Source organism: Dreissena polymorpha, chromosome 3, assembly GCF_020536995.1.
Source record: "Dreissena polymorpha isolate Duluth1 chromosome 3, UMN_Dpol_1.0, whole genome shotgun sequence".
NCBI lineage: Eukaryota > Metazoa > Mollusca > Bivalvia > Myida > Dreissenidae > Dreissena > Dreissena polymorpha.
The window spans coordinates 18635021-18655666 of record NC_068357.1 but is presented as its reverse complement, the minus strand read 5'-3'; the positions used below and the strand labels follow the sequence as shown (position 1 = coordinate 18655666).

The following is a 20646-nucleotide window of genomic DNA, read 5'->3' as shown; positions in this document are numbered from 1 at the left end:
GTGAACCACTTTGACTTTCGAATAAAATAATAAACATTAAAGTTTCCAAACTAAATAAACGTTGCTCACGATTTTCCTCGTCCATTTCTAGTTTTGTTCTGCAAACCCCACATCTCTTAGTAAGAAAGAATGACCAATTGTCACATAAATAGCTTCACTATATTTCATGCCGAAATGAAATAACCAATCATTTAAATAGAACACAAATAGTCCGAAGTGCAGTAGCCAATCATTTTGAAAAGCAAAAACAATCCGAAGAACAGTGACCAATCCTATTGGAGATTACTTCACCTCGTGCAGTCCGTGGAAATCGGGTTTCGCATTAAACAATTCTCAAATTTTCACGATTTTTCGTACACTAATTCTAAGCTCCACGGGCTCAATTAGGGTAACTTACATATTACACAAAACAGGTGTTTAAGGCCCGGACGCATGTTTTTCGGCGTAAGCTGTATTAAGCCAGCTTTTCAACCTGAATTGACCTTTGTAAGTATCCAATAATATGCAAATAAAATTTCCCGCGGCTAGGTACGAATGAATACACTTCATTTATTCCATTGGCTGATTTGAGTATAACACCAGAACATTGGAAACATATCCGCGTCTTTGTAACACTGTTTTACTGCATGAAACAATTTTATCTCTAATGAAAAGGCTCAGTAGATAGAACAGTTTTACAATCAATTTTCGACATAAATACAGTTTGTGCGTTCACCTTTTATTTTCAGAGAATTACCAGCGCAAAAGCGTTTTTACTAAAGGCTATTTTCTCATATTTAGTACTTACTTGCATTGCATTTCAACCCGCGAAAGTCAGAGTTTATATACAGTTCATCACCGGAGTTCGCAGAAGGGGTTGCGACCTTTTCATTGAAGGACAAAATTGGAATCTATGCTATTTTTGTCTGATGGAGTAAATAGTTCGTTTAGTCGCTTTATCAATATTTTAGGCACAGCTGTTGCCTTGGTCGAGTACAGTTGGCGTAAACAAGCCGTCGTTTCAGCAGCAGAATTGTTACCTAACTTTAATGCATTGCATTCCAATCCGCAAGATATCAAGGTCAGTTTGCGGTCAGTTGCAGAAATCTTTATATAAACGCCGTCTCGTAAACTTTGTGCACTTGAAGTCTGTTTTGATCAGAAAGATACTAAATAAAGATATTCGGCAATATTATTGTGGTATGCCAATCATCGATTTTTAATATGTTTTCAACATTTGCATGATAAGAACCAATTTTGATAAAATTAATTAGAAATATTTATCCATTTTGACCAGTTTATTAAGCATGAGCACAATAATTCACTATACTATAATTATGCAATTAAATAAGATTCGAGTATTGCCGGCTGACCTATATGCACTCGTTTATTTTCATGTTTCTTGTGTTTTTCTATTCTGTAAATATAGACATCTGAGTAAAAATATCACATAAAGCAAAATAAGCCACGAAATCTGGCGCAACACCCCGTAATTGATTTGCTTGTGATGTAGCTAAGAACTGCGCAGAAAAAAAGGCATCCGCTACTTTTTATCTCATAGAGATAACTTTTGATCGTTCATAAACATCGACCACAATCAACGCCGTATATCTTTTTTAAAGATATTTCTTGTTATTATTAATGTAACACCAGAACATTGGAAACATATCCGCGTCTTTGTAACACTGTTTTACTGCATGAAACAATTTTATCTCTAATGAAAAGGCTCAATAGATAGAACAGTTTTACAATCAATTTTCGACATAAATACAGTGTGTGCGTTCACCTTTTATTTTCAGAGAATTACCAGCGCAAAAGCGTTTATACTAAGGCTATGTTGCCATATTTAGTACTTACTTGCATTGCATTTCAACCCGCGAGGTTTCGGGTCAATTTGCGGCCATTTGTGAAAATCAGAGTTTATATACAGTTCATCACCGGAGTTCGCAGAAGGGGTTGCGATCATTGTGTTACACCGGTCTTACTGACAATAACGTAGTGACTGTAATGCATTGCATTCCAATCCGCAAGGTATCAAGGTCAGTTTGCGGTCAGTTGCAGAAATCTTTATATAAACGCCGTCTCGTAAACTTTGTGCACTTGAAGTCTGTTTTGATCAGAAAGATACTAAATAAAGATATTCGGCGATATTATTGTGGTATGTCAATCATCGATTTTTAATATGGTTTCAACATTAGCATGATAAGGACCAATTTTGATAAAATTAATTAGAAATATTTATCCATTTAGACCAGTTTATTAAGCATGAGCACAATAATTTACTATACTATAATTATGCAATAAAATAAAATTCGAGCCGGCTGACCTATATGCACTCGTTTATTTTCATGTTTCTTGTGTTTTTCTATTCTGTAAATATAGATATCTGAGTAATAATATCACATGTAGCAAAATAAGCCACGAAATCAACATCCCGTAATTGATTTGCTTATGATGTAGCTAAGAACTGCGCAGAAAAAATGGCATCCGCTACTTTTTATCTCATAGAGATAACTTTTGATCGTTCATAAACATCGACCACAATCAACGCCGTATATCTTTTTTAAAGATATTTCTTGTTATTATTAATGTTAAAAACCTTACAAAAATCAATTATCGTTTGATTGTCGTTCACCATGCAGCGTGAAGCATTCAAATTACTCCTCTATGTCTTTAATGAAAATAACAATACAGATGTATTCAGATGTCAGATGTTAAACGGTCATAGATGTGCGTGCGAAGTATATGCGGGCCTGTATTCGAATCTTACCCGGTCCTATAGACGAGTTAATTGTTATTGTTTACATTCGGGATTTTCCGCGCATGCGCACTGACTGGTTGGCAAAACACTGGTTACAGTCACGTAAAACATGTATAAAGGGCTTTTGTTTAGTCAATTAAACGATAAAAAATCCGAAATAAACATTACAACTCTTAAACAATAGTGCAAATATATCATATTTAGTACTAATAAATGTATCATCATATATATAATTTCCTCTTTATAAAAATACAAATTAGTTATTAGTATCAGAGTAAACGTGGTCGGAAGACTAAATACTGACAATACCACACAACAAAACAATACATTAGCCGTATTCTTTTTTATAGTAAGACTTTAAAAAATGATATTTCAAAACTTATAAAACATATATTAATTTGATTATAACTATAAACGGTGTGGATATTGTTATTGCTCATCAGCGACCGAAAGTGTATTATACGAACGTTGATTGTTATTGTTTACATTTCGATATTTCCGCGCATGCGCATTGACTGGAGGGCAAAAACACTGGTTACAGTAACGTAAAGCATGTATAAAGGGCTTTTGCTTCGTCAATATTTTGATAACATGAGCGAAATAAAAATGAATATCTTTAAAAAAAATAGTGCTAATATATTATATTTAGTACCAATAAATGTATATTCACATATATATATCGATCCCTCTTCATAAAAACAATGTAGTTATAAGCATCAGAGTAAACGTGGTGGGAATACTAAATACTGACAATCCCACAAAACAAAACAATGAAATTGCCTTATTGTTTCTGATAGTAAGACTTTAATAAATGATATTGCAAAAATAATAAAACACTTATTAATTTGATAATAATTATTAGTGGTATGGATAGGTTTTTTTTCATCAGCTTGTAAGAGGTGCATTTAATCAATTATCAAACAAAGCCAAAAACGGAATACATAAAAATGTAAATGTTATGGTTATATACTTTTCCAATCAATAAATTTTCGTTTCGTTAACATTGAATGCCAATGTTAATAAATTTTATCATACAAACGCGGAAAAAAACCTGCATATTATGCAAATTGAATTGTCTTTGCATGTATATTGAAATCTCTTTACTAGTGACACGGAGCGTATATTGTCATCTTGAGTCCGTGCTAGTGATAATTAGTGATAATTTAAAGTCTAGCATTCTATTATAAACACATTATAAATTTCATTTCTTTAACGCAAGTATTTTTTACCATATGGTGATAGCTTCTTTTCATGATGGTATTGTGTACACTGAAGTAACGTAAAATCTTTACACGTACTAGCGAAGTTTACATTTGCCGGATCCCTTAATTACGTAGCAGTAATACTGCACAATATGTTAAAATTATATTTATTGAACACTGTATTATAATGATTCAATTAACTGGCTAATATAATGCACTAGTTCCTGTTAATCCATTTCTGACAGATTTCGTCATTTTGTAATGTTGAAATATTTTATTGAAGCCACTTCTCTTTTTTGCTTTAAAATTTGGCTTTACTGATTTCTCAAAATGCCAAGAGATGTCATGGAGGTATCGTGAATTGTGTTTAATGAACAGACAATCGTCTGCAACATGTGGTTTATGGCATGGACCCAATGTGCCTTGGTTTATGACACCCTGTTGTCTTTGTCTGGACGGTCTCCGATCATAACGAGATAATCGATTTGTGATGAACAAAGGTGCAATTTAACACCTATGCTGCAACACAGAGTGTCAAAACTGGTGTAACAATTAAATAAATCAATTACATTAATCGATAAAATTTATTTAATGTGTAACAAGGTTAGTTTTTTTTAGACATATAGAGGTTACTACATGCATTCAGGTATGCTGCTAAGATAAAATCTATCTATTTGTTGTTTGTCTTCATCCTCAATTGTTTTCGTTCATTAAATCTATTTTATTCTGAAAGAATTACAATTTCTGAGACTTGTTTTAACTGCAAATGGTCGCAAAGAAGTGCAAGTAGAGAAATTTTGTGGTAACCATATACCGTATGTGCTCTTAAATGGTTTTCCACTCCCGAGTTCGTTTGAAGTAAAAACAAATAATAACAATATTATTCAAAAATAAAGTTCCTTGCATGCTTATGTCTTTTCAGACATCATAATTAAAATTATATTTGATATTATGCATGATTATCAACAAAAACGTTGATTTTGTCAAGGCAGTACTATGAGATAGATATTGAGATAGAGCTTCTGTATATGCGCTTTTTGCCCTCCAGTAGAAACTCGGGTCATTTAGCAGGTGCGCGTGACGTCACTCGTCAACGTTCGTATAAGAGGCGCATTTAATCAATTATAAAACAAAGCCATAAAAAACGGAATACATTAACAATCGTTAAATGTTGTTGTAATTTTCTTTTCCATAGAATGAATTTTCGTTTCGTTTCCATTGAATAACAATATTAATAAATTTTAATATACAAATGAAAATAAAACCTGCATCTTGTGCAAATTGAACTGTCTTTGCATGTATATTGAAATCTCTTAACAAGTAATAAGGAGTGATACATTTAACAATCTTGCATTTTATGATAAATATATGTATTTATTTAATTTATTTTACGCAAATACTGTTTATCCATTGTGATTGCTTGTTTTCATGATGGTGTTACGTGCAATGCATGAACGTATAATCTTTACACTAAATTGACGAGTTTACATTTGCCGGTACCCGCGGTAAATACATCAATTGTGTAGCAGTAATATTGAACAATATTTTAACTTTAAAGACATAAAGCACTGTATTATTATGATTAAACTGGCTAACAAATAAATACACATGTTCCTGTTAATCCGTTTCGGACAAATATCTTCTTTTTTTAATATGTTAAATTATTTATTAAAGCAAATATTACGTATTTTGGCTTTAATATTTGGCTTGCTCAATATGACTGCTCAATATGCCAAGAGATGACATGGAAGTATCATAAAGTCTGCCACATGTGGTCTATGCAAGGACCCAATTAAAGTATAGGTCCCTATGTTTATGACGCCGGCATGTTTTCTGTGTAATTGTCTGGGCAGTCTCCGATCATAACGAGATAATATGCTTGTGACGAACAACGGTTCAATTAAACACCAGGTTAGAAATGCTGAAACAAGTGTCAAAATTGGTGTGCACAATTAAATAAAACAATTAGATTTATGAATTTATTTGTTGTGTAACAAGGTAAGTTTGTACAGATATATTAAGATTAAAATCAGTTACTATATGTTGCGAACAAAAAGCGATCTATTTGTTGTTTGTTTCCATCCTTATTTGTGTTCTTTCATTTAATTTAATTTATTCTAAACGAATTTACATTTCTGAAATTTTGTATCTAAAATGGACGTGAAAATGCGGTTAGTAGAGATTTTTGTGGTAACCACATACCGAGCTCGTAGATAGTGTACGTTCCACTCCAGAGCTCGTTTTTAGTAAAAACAAATAATAACAACAATATAATCGTTAAAAAAATGAATTTCCACGCATGCTTATGTTTTATTCAGACATAAATAGTAAAATTATATTTGATACAGTTCATGATTATCAGTAAAAACGATGATAATGTCAACCTTCTCTATATGCGCTTATATGAATTCCACCTCTTTTTGCCAACCAGTGGGCGGAGTCTAAACTTTGCAGGTGCGTGTGACGTCACGCGTTAACTCGTCTATATTTATGGATGTTAATGTATTCAGATGTTGATAAATGGAGGTACGGAGAAGAAGGTAACCCTCAGCAGGGCTCGAACCACTGACCCCTGGAGTCCTGGAGTAAAAAGTCTACCACTTAGACCACTCGGCCATTTTTCCGAATACAATGCCTGATTTATTTTATACTTTATATAAGCAATCCTCGTAGTTTCACAAAATATAAAACGACAACAGAACTCTCCAAATTGATTCGTTTCGCGTTGCAATGCTTTATAATTTTCGGGTTTTTAAAACGTCAAAAGACGCATATAATGTTACAATATCTATTATAGAGCATGGTAAATGTTCAGTATTACTATTTCCTCACAAATATCATAACTAAAACGAAAATTTGCGAATCTGAAACAACTTTTTTCAATTTTGTCAATTTACCCAAACGTGAAAAGGACCCTTTAAGTAAAAGCCTGACAAAATGAACTGTGAAATTTTAATTCAAGAATGACTTAATATAAAAAACTATAATAAAAACATAATATACAATTTTCAAACGCTAATGTATTACATGGTGTTAATATATAGAATAAGGAAAACACTGTACCTTTTATTTTACAGGGTACCTCCATAAAAAATGAATTAATCTCTGGCAAAAAAAAACATGAATCAAGACATTATTTATTAAATGGTTTAACACTAGTTAAAAGTCCTTATATTTTACACAACTAACATTAACAAATTCTCCTCCTGTAGCATTTTGAGATTAAAGACAATTACTTAGAGAAGGCTTGTTTTCTAGAAATATAAACCAGGATTGAGGGAGCCCATCAAATGTTAACATTCAGGACGGAAACATGATATTTGTGTTGAAACTAAAGAGAAGTTGAGTCCACACAATTCTGGGTCATAATTATGATGAAAAAGTGAATGATTACAAATCTGATCTTCATCAATTGAGCCGTGTTCTTGAAAAACATGTCTTAATGCATATGCATAAGTGTCGTCCCAGATTAGCCTGTGAAGTCCGAGGAGGCTGATCAGGGGCAATAGTTTGCACTTTTAAAGAATTTTTGGTTTAAAGGGAGTCTCTACTAAATAAAATTCCAGTATAGGCGTAATGTTATCCCTTATCAACTTGTATGGACTGCACAGGCTAATCTGTGAGGACACTTTACTCGCACTCATTTAAGCCCGTTTTCCCAGAATGTGGCACAATTTTACATTTCACATCCTTCATACACACATATCTCATTGTTAAGTGATGAATAGCTTCAAGCCTGGCACAATTTTACATTTCACATCCTTCATACAAGCCTATCTTATTGTAAATTGTAAGGACTGGCTTCAGGCCTGTAACCGCTTCTTCATCCAGACTATACAAGCTGGGTCAAAGCGGCTGATGTCGCTGGTTTGAAGTTTCGAGACGACAGGGGGTGGAGGAGGGGGAGGGGCAGGCACAGGTGGGCGTGGCACAGAGCTGGGTATGGGGCCAGAGCAAGGAGCTTTTGGGGTGGTAGGCCCATGTGATACTGGAGGGTTTCCATTCTTGACGGTATCTGCACATGTATGTTTGATGGTCGATGCTAATTGCTCTTCTGTATTCAAGTTGCCTGTCAATTGTTTGACCTGAAATGCATTGACTGCTGACTATAGATATTGGTTTAGAATCACAGTAAATTATACTTGGCAAACAATTTAACACAATACAGACTAAAAATTGATGTTACTATTCAATATACATGTTACAGTTTTGCATTATTAAAAGTGTTTCCTCCAATATTTTGGCATCAGTACAAACATGTAGTAATAAATAATCACACTTGATATTTCCCGCTTAAATTGTAGATTGAGAACATACAACATTTTTCACTTGGTGCATAGGAAATAATAAAATTGTCATAATGATTTCATGCACTAAGACATCACAAGTATTACAAACAAGAGGACCCTCCTCAACTGAAAAACTGTAGCTCAGTGGCATGGTATTCAAGACCCCTGGTTTGGGGCTGCTTTTGTCAACAGGAAAACATATCTTACTATATAAGTCAATTATAAAACATTTCACACCACCACAGGGCTGAGACCAATTTGACCCCTGAGGCATAATAAGAGCATACTTAGTAGAGGCCCACTATCTGATGTAAATACCAAATATGACACTGAAGGGCCTTATCCTATTAACAGAAGAATTTTTTTGCTTGTTAAGTCTTGATTAAAAATGTGACCACAGGGCGTGTAAAGTTTTGATCACAGTGACATAATTTGTATAAAATTTGAAGAGGACCACTATCTGATTTTATAAACTAAATATATAAGAACTGGTCTATTTGTTGAAGAGAAGATTGTACAAGTTATTTTCTATACGTGTTTTTCAATATTAAAATGTGATTACTAGGGTTTGATAACCGTTGACTTAAGGATAATGATCTACCACAATTTTCACAGACAACCTTTTGATGATGCTTCAAACCAAATGTAAAAGAACTGAATGGTCCTTGCAATTTCAGACAAGAAGATTTTTAAAGACTTAGCCTACATAACTTAATATAATATAATATATATATAATATAGTACTGGTGACCCCCAGGAAAAAGCTTCTTGTTTTAATCAAAAGGTGAAATTTTAAGAAACATTTCAGGGGACCACTAGATGATACTACTTAACAAAATATAAAAGCCATAGGCTTTGCTGTTTTAGATGAAAGATAGGCTTTAACTTACATAAGTCAATATAAGCAGGTGACCCTCGGAGTGATAACACTATTAACCTATATGGCATGATTTGAACAAGAGGACTTGAAAGGCCCAAAGTCACTTACCCGAGATTTAAAGGAACTAACCTGCTCTGTGCAGCCCAAGATGTCATTAGAACAAATGTTCTAACCAACTTTCATAAAGAGTGAACAATAAATGTAACTTTTATTAGAGTTCCCAACAGATATTATAGTATCCCAATAGCTTTCCATGAGCACATTGTGCTAAGATTCACTAAAATGACTTTATTTCTTTAATTAAATGCTTAATAGCACAAACTATCTTAAGAAAATGTGTGCTCTATGCAAGGAAGTTAGTGTCTTTACCAAATGTTCAGGAATGATGTCAGTTCCAAAAGACACAACTGGTTGACTCTTTTCATACCCAAGGTGGGCGTAAAACTCCTCCTTGTCATGAGTAGTAAGATATATAACCTTAAACCCCTCCCTGAAAAGTAAAATATAGAATTGTACCTTAAATGATAGCATTGTTTGCACAATGTATGTTGTGTAACAGTAACTCAAAAAGAACCAGCTGAGAAGAACACTTGCAGTCGAAGCAAGATACAAACATTACAAGAAAACAGAGAAGAGCACATATATAAGCTTATTTTATGTACAAATAAGTGTTAATATGAAAATGGAGGCATTATATAAAGCAATTTAATGTATTACAAGACTATTGCCAAGCAATTAAAGTCCCCTACCGGTGATAATCCACCATTTTCAGCAATATTTCTAGTCTATTTGTTGCCATAGCAATCAGAATTCTTGTTGTATGAACACAATAAAATGATGTGCATAATCTCCATATTGCCATCAGTCCATGTTTCAAGTTTCATAAAAAAACATATGAAGATTCGACTAAACCTTTGGCCTCTAGAGAGTTAACAAGACAAATGTTGATGCCATACGAGGCACGACAGATGATAGCCGAACATAAAAAAGCTAAATATTAGCAAAATGTTCTGACCAAGTTTAATGAAGATTGGAAATAAATGTGACTTTTAATGTGTTAACCAGGTTTTACTATAGTCATATAAGGAAAAAAGCTCCGCTTCTCAGACAGCAATGTTTTTAAACGAACGGGAATCATTTTCCAACTATTCCAAGATATCAATGAGGCAAATCTTCTGAACAAGTTTTATGAAGAATGGATAATACCTTAGGCCTCTAGACAGTTAACAAGGCAAATGTTGATGCCATACAAGGCATGACTGATGAGAGCCGATCATAAAAAAGCTAAACATTAGCAAGGTGTGCTCAGGTTAACTAATGAGCGCATTGTGCTCAGGTGAGCTAAAAACAATGACACCTTGTTAAATCAGATAACTATAATGAACACATATAGCTAAGATTGTATAAGGCTGGGTTTACAAAATTGGTACTTTTCTGCAAACTGCTCGGTTTTCTCCATTAATATTCTTCCTAAGCCCTTTCCTCTTAGTCTCTTTCGTATTACAACTGAAAATACAGTAAGAATAACACAATGTTTAGACAAATATACAGCACAGTGATTAATAATAATTATACATGTATCCATGTAACAATTATTAATTAACTGTTTCAATACATTACAAAAATGTTCAACAAATATGTAGCATTGACTTTGCTCCACAAACCATAAATAACAAGAACATCAGTGAAACTGATGGATGCTCCCCGATGATGCGCTTTGTCAATCTATGTGTTAATAACCACCTAAAAAAAATCTATTATTAGCCTCGGTGAACTTGACCCCAGTGACCTCAAACCTCATCAAAAGGTAGAGGTCCATGCAAGATACGTACATGCCAAATATGAAAGAGATCAGTAAAGAAATGAAGGTGCTATGAGAAACTGTCACAAAAGTGTGACGGAAAAATCTATTTTTAGCCTCGGTGACCTTGACTTTGAACCCAGTGACCTCAAACTTCATCAAAAGGTACAGGTCCATGCAAGGTACCTACATGCCAAATATGAAAGAGATCGGTAAAGATATGAAGGTGCTATGAGAAACTGTCAAAAAAGTGTGACAGAAGAACTACAAACTGGCAACTATATGCTCCACCGAAAATATTTCGGGGCGCATAAAAACTTATAAAAGGCTTTTGAGGTTCTATGGATTAACATAGATCTAAAATACTTCAGTGCAAATAAGGACTCAGCTTGAGAACTCTTAAATTATGCTGAATGGGTCAAGCTAGGTCCTCGGGTCCTTTAAAGTATACTTCACCATCACCGTTTTTCAAATGATACTTTTGGGTACCCCCATATACTTACAGGTACCCCATCTTTTCTAATAAAAAAAAATGATGTGATATGGAATTTATTACAATTATTAGTTTATATTAATTAAATTATCACGACTGGAATATTACATTACTTGAAAAAAGTTGTTATGTTTTCATATTTTCAGTATTAATGTTGACGCCACACAACGCAGGACGGACAAAAGGCGATCACAAAAGCTCACCATGAGCACGTTGTGCTCAGGTGAGCTAAAAAAATGCATTTTATACTTTATATAAATGATCCGGGAGTTGTAACAGAACAAAAGAATCTTGCAAAAGTATTGATATGTTTTGTATTTGTAACACTTTATAACAATGTCAATGCCAAATGATGATTATGATTATTTAAAAATCAGACCTATTTTTTTTAATGAATCTAAATTATGAATCATGAGTGTTTTTGCTCCCTGATTTAAAGTGTTCTTTAATTTTTGAAATCTGGGACAAAAAAAGAAAAATTGTCATTCTGCCAATATGTGAACAAGTCTCTTTAACACTATGACAAACAAATCATATATTTACCATGCTTAAAATTTAATAATTCTTATAGTACCAGATTCAAGAAAGCAACTCTTGTCTGTTTGTCCCTGTACTAAGGCGAGTCTACTGTGTCCCACAACAAAAGCCTCTGAAGTCCCAGCTTGTTCAATCAGAACCAAATTCACTGGATACTCATCTCTTGACTTTTCTAGGGCATGGAATCTAAAAATAAACCTTTAAAAGTTTGTACTTCATAAAACAAAAAGGTCTTGATGGCCCTTAAGTGCTCACCTGAGTTCATAGCACACCAATTGAGCCTTGTTCTGAGAAAACTGGGCTTAATGCATGTGTGTAAAGTGTCGTCCCAGATTAGCCTGTGCAGTCCGCAGACGACACTTTTGGCCTTAACTTGATTTTCGGTAAGGAGGGACTTCCTTGAAACTAAAAAATGTCATAAAAGCGGAAAGTGTCTTCCCTGATAATCCTGTGCGGACTGCACAGGCTCATCTGGGATGACACTTTACGCACATGCATTATGCCCAGTTTTCTCAGAACACGACTCAATTGATGAAAAACTGACCAGGTGATCCATTTTTGACACCATTTGACCCAGATTCAAACATGACAATTATATTTTCGAGATAAACAATCTGACCAATGTTCATGAATACCGGTATTGAGTTATACATTTGGCTTCTACATCTGCAAAATTTCTTTTATTTGACCTGGCGAAATAGTTTTTGGAAACATATGACTATGATTTGAACATGGCCGAGATATTGTTAAGATTACCATTTTGACAAACTTTCTTCAAGATTGAGTTATTAATGTGAATCCTTTAATGGAAACTATGTTTTTTTAACATCTGACCCAAAAACCTAATTAAAGGATGCATGTGACATTCAAACTTGTCCAGATAACCATTCTAACCAAGTTTCACCAAGATTATTTCATAAATGAAGCATTTTGAATTTAACTAGCAATATATTATTTGCGTGTACTTGACCCAGATTCAAACTGTGTTAGAATAATGTTAAATTTTAATTTAATTTTGCCTAGATATTTCCAGATAAACATTCGTACAAATTTTCATCAAGATTAAATCATAGCGTGGGCTCTAGAGTGGAAAACAAGTTTTTCTATGACCTAGTTTTTTACATACATTTATCCAGATTCACACTCAGCCTAGATATTATTGAGATTAAAATTGTGACAGAGCTTCATCAATTTTGGATTTTAAAATGTGTAAAAAATAAATCATATAACTATATATCAAGTATTTTTTCTATAAATAATAATCTTATCAATAAAACAAATTTTTCATTTTTACAAAATGTTCACATCTCAAAATGATTTCAAAACAAGTGCTTGTATATATTAGATTTTTATTTAGTATGATGTGAATGATTTACATTTCAAACATTTATTTAAATTGAATGAAGTTATTGGAAAATTTTCTCACCTACACTTTTTCTACATTGAAAGTACCCCTTCATAACAAGTCATGGGGACCCTTCAAATTGAACATTGATGTCAAAAGAAATATATTGTAACAAAAGACATTTTAAAGTAAAATCATTTTATACTTTCCTAACGCTGAAAGGTAAATTTACTTAGGCAGTTACGGTTTGGAACATAAGTTTAATTATTTTAACATTTGTGCAGGTACTTTGTGTAGAATTCGGCATACACAAGTTATTTCATTATAAATTCAACAACCTAAAAACAGCATTATGATTGATACTGATGAGAGTTCTCTGAGCTTATTGGCTACTTTATTAACTCATTGCTAATCATATACCAGAAATTTTCTGGTCCAAATGGGACATTCCATTAAAAATGTCGGGACATTTGACCAAAAAGCGGGACACCTAAAACGATCAATCATGCCATGTTTACTGTAGACAGTATTCAGTATATTACTTACAAAACCTCATAATGTCTGGCAAATATTGACAATAAATTTGTTTAAGAATTTCATGAACACAGATGTTTTCCATTTTCTGGAAGTAAACACACATGTGCACTATGCTGATGAACGCATAACGTGAAATGTAGGGCATGCCTCTATTTGACTTGTATTTGGGACAGACGCATGTGTAATTGTAAAATGCTATGTGCATGCATTGAGCACTGTTTTAATTCGGCCAATCATTAATTTACTCTATATTTAGATTTATATAATATGTACAAATTACTTTCTGAAAATCAGTCAAAAAATGAAAGTAGATTTATGTGAAACATCAATGTGTATAGGTCAGAGATCAATTTGTTTTATATACAAAACTGGTGTTTTGACAGGTTTTTTAGCCCCAGGTGGTATAATATACAAAATACCACGTAATAGTATCTTTGGATTGACTTGGGCCATGAAATACAAAAGAAGCCTGCTTTTAATTCACTATGATGCATTCGTCGTTCGCAATTAGCTACCCCTATCATAAAACACCATGATGTGAATGCCCGATAAACCAAAAATTTGCCAATAGATCGCTGATAAGGTTAAAAAACAACACTGGATCACTCAACTAGTAGATATGGTGTGTTAATAGGGGGCAATAAAGGGATTAGCGATGGTAATTCAAGCCAGACAAAGACTGATTCATTGAATAGTGAGTTTTATTGAGACCTTTTACAACATATGTCGTTTTTTTACGAATGTCGGAACAAATTGTGTCACATCGGGGCACTGGGGCAAACACCCTGAAAGCTGGACTGTCCCGCCAAGATCAGGTTATCTGGCATGTATGTGGCAAATACAGGTTCTATAGAGATTTTTGGGGGCTATGGTACCACAGTGTGCCTTGTTTTATCAGAGAATGCAAAGTATGTAAGCAGCCCTGTAAGCTCACTTGGCAGATCAGTATAGTAAATATTTAAAAGAAAGTTATTAAAAAAAATGTATGAAAATCTGTTGACATTACAGATGTTATTTAGCTTCGGTCGAAAATGTTTCCATCCGAATACTATTCCAATTTGTTATTCAATACAGTATGCAGTGATAATGCAGTTACCTTGCGGTCATGCTTCTTTTCCATTCTTCGTTTAAAATCTCTGCACATTCTGTTGAGAATTGTTTATTTTTGTGCAAAGGTAAGAGTTCGAAAGTCATCTAATTTTTGTTGCGAAATGTATTATTCTTGTTGTTGTTGTTGTTCAAATCCACCGGTTTGATAGATTGATTATTTGTAACCTGCATGATGGCGATTCCAGCAGCATTATCGGCAAAATATAAGGAGTATTGTCGCTTTTTACATTTTATTGGTCTATTTTTTTGCTAATTTAAAGCAAATCACTTTCTATCAGCAAACGTATGTTAAATACGTATGTCGTTAAATTTCGGAACCGGTATTTGTTGAATATTTTTCGTTTCTTAATTTTCGGACACAAAAACTTAAAGTAATTACTGTAGCTTCTAATTGATAGTAGTCATTTAAAGTACGGCTGTCATTGCACCTAAAAACGCTTATAGTATTTTTTTTAAACCTGTTTATTTAAGCTCGATTGCATAACAAGCCTAAGTTTATATGAAACACTCTCGAGTCCTTTTCCTTGGTGTCTATGGGGGAGATCTAAAGAACGCTCCCACAGTGGGGATCGAACCCATGACCTCTCGATCGCTAGGCGGACACCATATCCACTACGTCACGGCGATCTTATTTCAACACTACTGCGCAAATACAATACAATAAATTATTAACGAAAGAAAAAGAAGTCGTTGAACAGGGTTTTTTTTGGCCCGATTTTATAGCCGAAATTCCGCTATGTTACCAATCCCAAAAAGTATACTTTTTTCCCAAAATGTGGCAAAAAATTCCCAATTTCCAAAAAAAATAACAAAAAAAAATTCAGAAAGAAGTGTCTAATGCGTATTTTATGTCAATTTTAATTCAATTACAATTTACATCTAACAAAGTTTTATATGATTTTGTTCTTTTAATTTGAATGATTATAAAGAGTTATCGATATATCAAATTTAGTATTTCCCTAATCAGTGGACTTTTCGTGTGAAAAAAAAGGCTACTGAATTTATTTTCCCAATTTCATGAAAATGACAATAAAATTCCCAATTCCAAAGCCATGGGCTATCTTTCCAAAAAGTGGGAAAAAAAACCTGTTGAATTAAGCAATTAAGGGACACATAAGGACCATAATTATTTAAGTATATCTCTTACCACACACAGGATTCAGCTATCCATACATATGAACAAACACACATTACACTTGTCAATGGACATTTTAAGTCACTCGACACACGTTATCACTGTGATAACGTAATGAAATGAACAGTATTAGGAAAGATGTAGGACTGAACATCCACCTTTTTATACACAAATTAGTCAGTCTGATTTGAGTTATTCTTTCGTGATTGCTTTAATCAATCTGAACGAAAAAACAACAATGTTTGTTTATACAATTAAAGGTACAATTATGGAATTGTGAGAACAACAAACACATTATACCACTTAGATTCTTAAGTTATTCTCTTATTACAATCCCTTAATGATCACAGGTTGATATTTATAGAAAATGCAACACAAAAGAACATACAAACTGATACATTAATCAAGTCTTAACTTTGCTTCAAACAAGCATAAAGACAACAACTACTTTGTGCGCTGTGCAAGAGACGCATATATCGTGGCAACATGTGCACAGAGCTTCAATACAAACTTGCATTTTATATTTGCAAGTACAAAGCTTCTAATCTATACTAATTTACTAAAAAGTATAATATATGCCCATATTTGTATTCTGTGCATAAGTGTATGCTCAGGTAAAAGTTTTAGTAAATTTTTAGTAAATTTTGACTGGTTCAAGCTTAAAAAAAATTGAACCACATTACAATAAAGTAATTTTCTTTAACGATAAACTACAGATTATACCTTATATTAATCACAAGAATGGTAGTCGCCCATAAGGCCATGCACAACTCCCGTTACTTTTCTTTGGTGGGAACCCCCAACCAAGGATGAAACATGTGGACCGTAGCCATGCACTTTGTCCATTCTTCAGAATATAGGAATGACAGCCTTTATCTGAGCATTTTCGTAAAATCAAAAAGCATATGTATATATATACACATAATCTTGTATACAACAACAACTACATGAATTTGATGTTGCCACGTTGACGACTTCGCTTGAGCGGAATTTGAATTTATTTCTATAAATAGCCCTACACAAACAAACTTGTAAAAACGGTTTGTTTTCTCATGTCTGTAAGGACAAAAGTACTCCACTATAGGATGTAACGCGTAGTACTAATAAAGATTACCGACTTTGCAAAATTATATATTAAAGGGGCCGTCCAACAGATTTTACGTTTTGGTCAATCGACAAAATTAAAAAAGGTTGTTTCAGATTCGCAAATTTTCGTTTTAGTTATGATATTTTTTAGGAAATAGTAATACTGACCATTTACCATGCTCTTAAATATCTATTATATGCATCTTTTGATGATTTGAAAACCTGAAAATTATAAAGGCGTTGTGCGACGCTAAAAACGATTGAATAATTTGGAAAGTTCTGTTGTTGTGGTTTTATTTTGGGATACTACGAGGATTGCTTATATATGTAAAAAATACATCCGCTCTTAGCATGAGTATGGATGGTTGAGTGGTCTAGGTGGGAGACTTTTTACTCCAGGACTACAGGGGTCAGTGGTTCAAGCCCTGTTCAGGGTTACTTAAAACTGACATTTTTTCCTTTTTTTGAATTGTATTCTTGTTTTGTTACTGGAGATTTTTAGTTCAAATGTTTAAATTTATCAATTTAAAGCATTTCATGACAAGCTTCAATACATGCCAAAATCTGTTGGACGGCCCCTTTAAAGGCATTAAGCAAACAATAATGACACCCATTTGCTATGCTGTTTTCAGTAACTGTTTTCGGTCTCTGTTTTCTGTAGTATTTATTTGTTTCATAGTTTGAATTTGGCTTCTTGGAAAAATTGACTTCTATACAAATGAATATAATAGAATTGGTTAATGTATTATCTATATCTATTTCTTCCTAACGTAATGAATACACACTGTTTTCGTATATTTTTTCACTATTTTTGGGTGTCTGTGAAAAAACTTAATGCGTATTATTTTTATTAAAATAAATTGTATTATATAAACTTCTATTCTTTTTCAAACCAGACATAGGAAAAAGCGATGTTTTTGTCTTCATATTCAATGTTTTCATATATTAAAACACGATAAATTTAACTTTAATACGGTATCTAGTCATACCGACATATTGTATTGATATTGTTTTTTAGCTCACCTGATTTCTCAGGTGAGCTTTTGTGACCGGTCTTTGTCCGTCGTATGTCCGTCCTTCCGTCCGTCCTTTAACATTTGCTCGTAAACACTCGAGAGGCCACATTTCTTTTCCCATCTTCATGAAACTTGGTCAGAAGCTTTGTCCCAATGAAATCTCGGCCGAGTTCGAAACTGGGTTATGCCGGGTCAAAAACTAGGTCACTAGGTCAAAAAAAAGAAAAACCTTGTAAACACTGTAGAAGTCACATTTCATGCCCAATCTTCATGTAACTTTGTCAAAATGTTTGTCTTAATGATATCTTGGTTGAGTTCAAAAGTGGTTCCGATCCGTTGAAAAACATGGCCGCCAGTGGGCGGGGCAGTTTTCCTTATTTGGCTATAGAGAAACCTTGTAATCACTCTAAAAGTCACAATTTTTTCCCACTCATCATGAAAGTTGGTCAAAACATTGGTTCAATTAATGTCTCGGACGAGTTCCAAAATGATCGAGATCAGTGAAAAAACATGGCCGCTAGTGGGCGGGGCATTTTTCTCTATATGTATATAGTGGCAGTTTTCCCTATTTGGCTATAGAGAAACCTTGTAAACACTATAGAAGTCACAATTTTTTGTCAATCATCATAAAAGTTGGTCAAAACATTGGTTTTATTGATATCTTGGACGAGTTTGAAAATGGTCAGGATCGGTGAAAAAACATGGCCACCAGTGGGCGGGGCATTTTTCTCTATATGTATATAGTGAAAACATGTGAACACAGTAGAAGTCACATTTTTGGCCAAATTTTCATGAAATTTGCTCAGAACATTTGTTTTCTTGATACGAGAGTTGAGTTCAAAAATGGTTCTGGTCAGTTGAATAACATGGCTGCAGGGAGTGGAGCAGTTTTCTCATTATCCACTCCCCCCCCCCCCCCTTTTTGAAGAAGAGGGGGTATATTGTTTTGCTCATGTTGGTCCATCCGTCCACCAGATGGTTTCCGGATGATAACTCAAGAGCGCTTATGCCAAGGATCATGACACTTCATCGGTTCCTTGATCATGACTTGCAGATGACCCCAATTGATTTTCAGGTCACTAGGTCAAAGGTCAAGGTCACGATGACCCGAAATAGTAAAATGGTTTCCGGATGATAACTCAAGAACGCTTATGCCTAGGATCATGAAACTTCATAGGTACATTGATCATGAATAGCAGATGACCCCTATTGATTTTCAGGTCACTAGGTCAAAGGTCAAGGTCACAGTGACCCAAAGCAGTAAAATGGTTTCCGGATGATAACTCAAGAAGGCTTATGCCTAGGATCATGAAACTTCATAGATATATTGATCATGACTTGCAGATAAGCCCTATTGATTTTCAGGTCACTAGGTCAAAGGTCAAGGTCACGATTACCCGAAATAGTAAAATGGTTTCCGGATGATAACTCAATAACGCTTAGGCCTAGGATCATGAAACTTCATAGGTACATTGATCATGACTCGTAGATGACCCCTATTGATTTTCAGGTCACTAGGTCAAAGGTCACGGTGACCCAAAATAGTAAAATGGTTTCCAGATGATAACTCAAGAACGCTTATGCCTAGCATCATGAAACTTCATAGGTACATTGATCATGACTCGAAGATGACCCCTATTGATTTTCAGGTCACTAGGTCAAAGGTCAAGGTCACGGTGACCTGAAATAGTAAAATGGTTTCTGGATGATTACTCAAGAATGCTTATGCCTAGGTTCATGAAACTTCATAGGTATATTGATCAGGTCTTGCAGATGACCCCTTTTGATTATCAGGTAACTAGGTCAAAGGTCAAGGTCACAGTGCCAAAAAACGAATTCACACAATGGCTGTCAAGGTCACGGTGACTCAACTTAGAAAAATGGTTTCCGGATGATAACTCAAGAATGCTTACGCCTAGGATCATGAAACTTCATAGGTACATTGATCATGACTCGCAGATGAAATAATGATGAAAATTGACCAGGATGTTTGTCTGGACAATATCTAGGTCAAGTTTGACATTTGGTAAAGATTAAATGAACGGACTCCTCTCAGGTGAGCGAACTAGGGCCATCTTGGCCCTCTTGTCATATATTAAAACACAGTTAATTTTACTTTCGGTATCTAGTCATACCGACATATTGTATTGATTTCGTTTTACATAAAACAGGCTAGTCCTAATACATACTGTATATACTACTAGGACTAGACGTTATTGGTAGGTTCCAAGCTTTTTTAGCTCGACTATTATATATGAAATATATATAGTGGAGCTATCCTACTTATCCTGGCGTCGGCGTTTCCGTTCCGTTAGCGTAAGCGTGCAAATGTTAAAGTTTTCGTACTACCCCATTATTTTCATTGTCCCTTGACATATTGCTTTCATATTTTGCATACTTGTTTACCAACATGACCCCAACTTATAAACAAGAGCAAATAACTCTATCAAGCATTTTGTCATAATAATGGCCCCT

The 20646-nt window shown here is 34.1% G+C and overlaps 2 protein-coding genes across 2 annotated transcripts in view; one reads left to right on the top strand and one right to left on the bottom strand.

Annotated features, from left to right (window-relative positions):
- Positions 1-6882: 6882 nt before the first annotated feature.
- On the bottom strand, positions 6883-15088 carry LOC127873156 (N-alpha-acetyltransferase 80-like). The gene is made up of 5 exons (XM_052416824.1): positions 14921-15088; positions 11980-12128; positions 10542-10617; positions 9481-9601; positions 6883-8027 (listed from the first exon to the last, which is right to left on the bottom strand). The coding sequence occupies exons 1-5, from the start codon at positions 15016-15018 to the stop codon at positions 7746-7748; spliced, it is 726 nt and encodes a 241-aa protein (XP_052272784.1). The 5' UTR covers positions 15019-15088; the 3' UTR covers positions 6883-7745.
- LOC127873149 (damage-control phosphatase ARMT1-like) overlaps positions 15058-20646 on the top strand; it is a 25114-nt gene continuing 19525 nt past the window's right edge. The window contains exon 1 of the mRNA XM_052416810.1: positions 15058-15144. Coding sequence (XP_052272770.1) covers positions 15104-15144 — 41 coding nt within the window. The 5' untranslated portion in view covers positions 15058-15103. The remainder of the gene's footprint in view (positions 15145-20646) is intronic.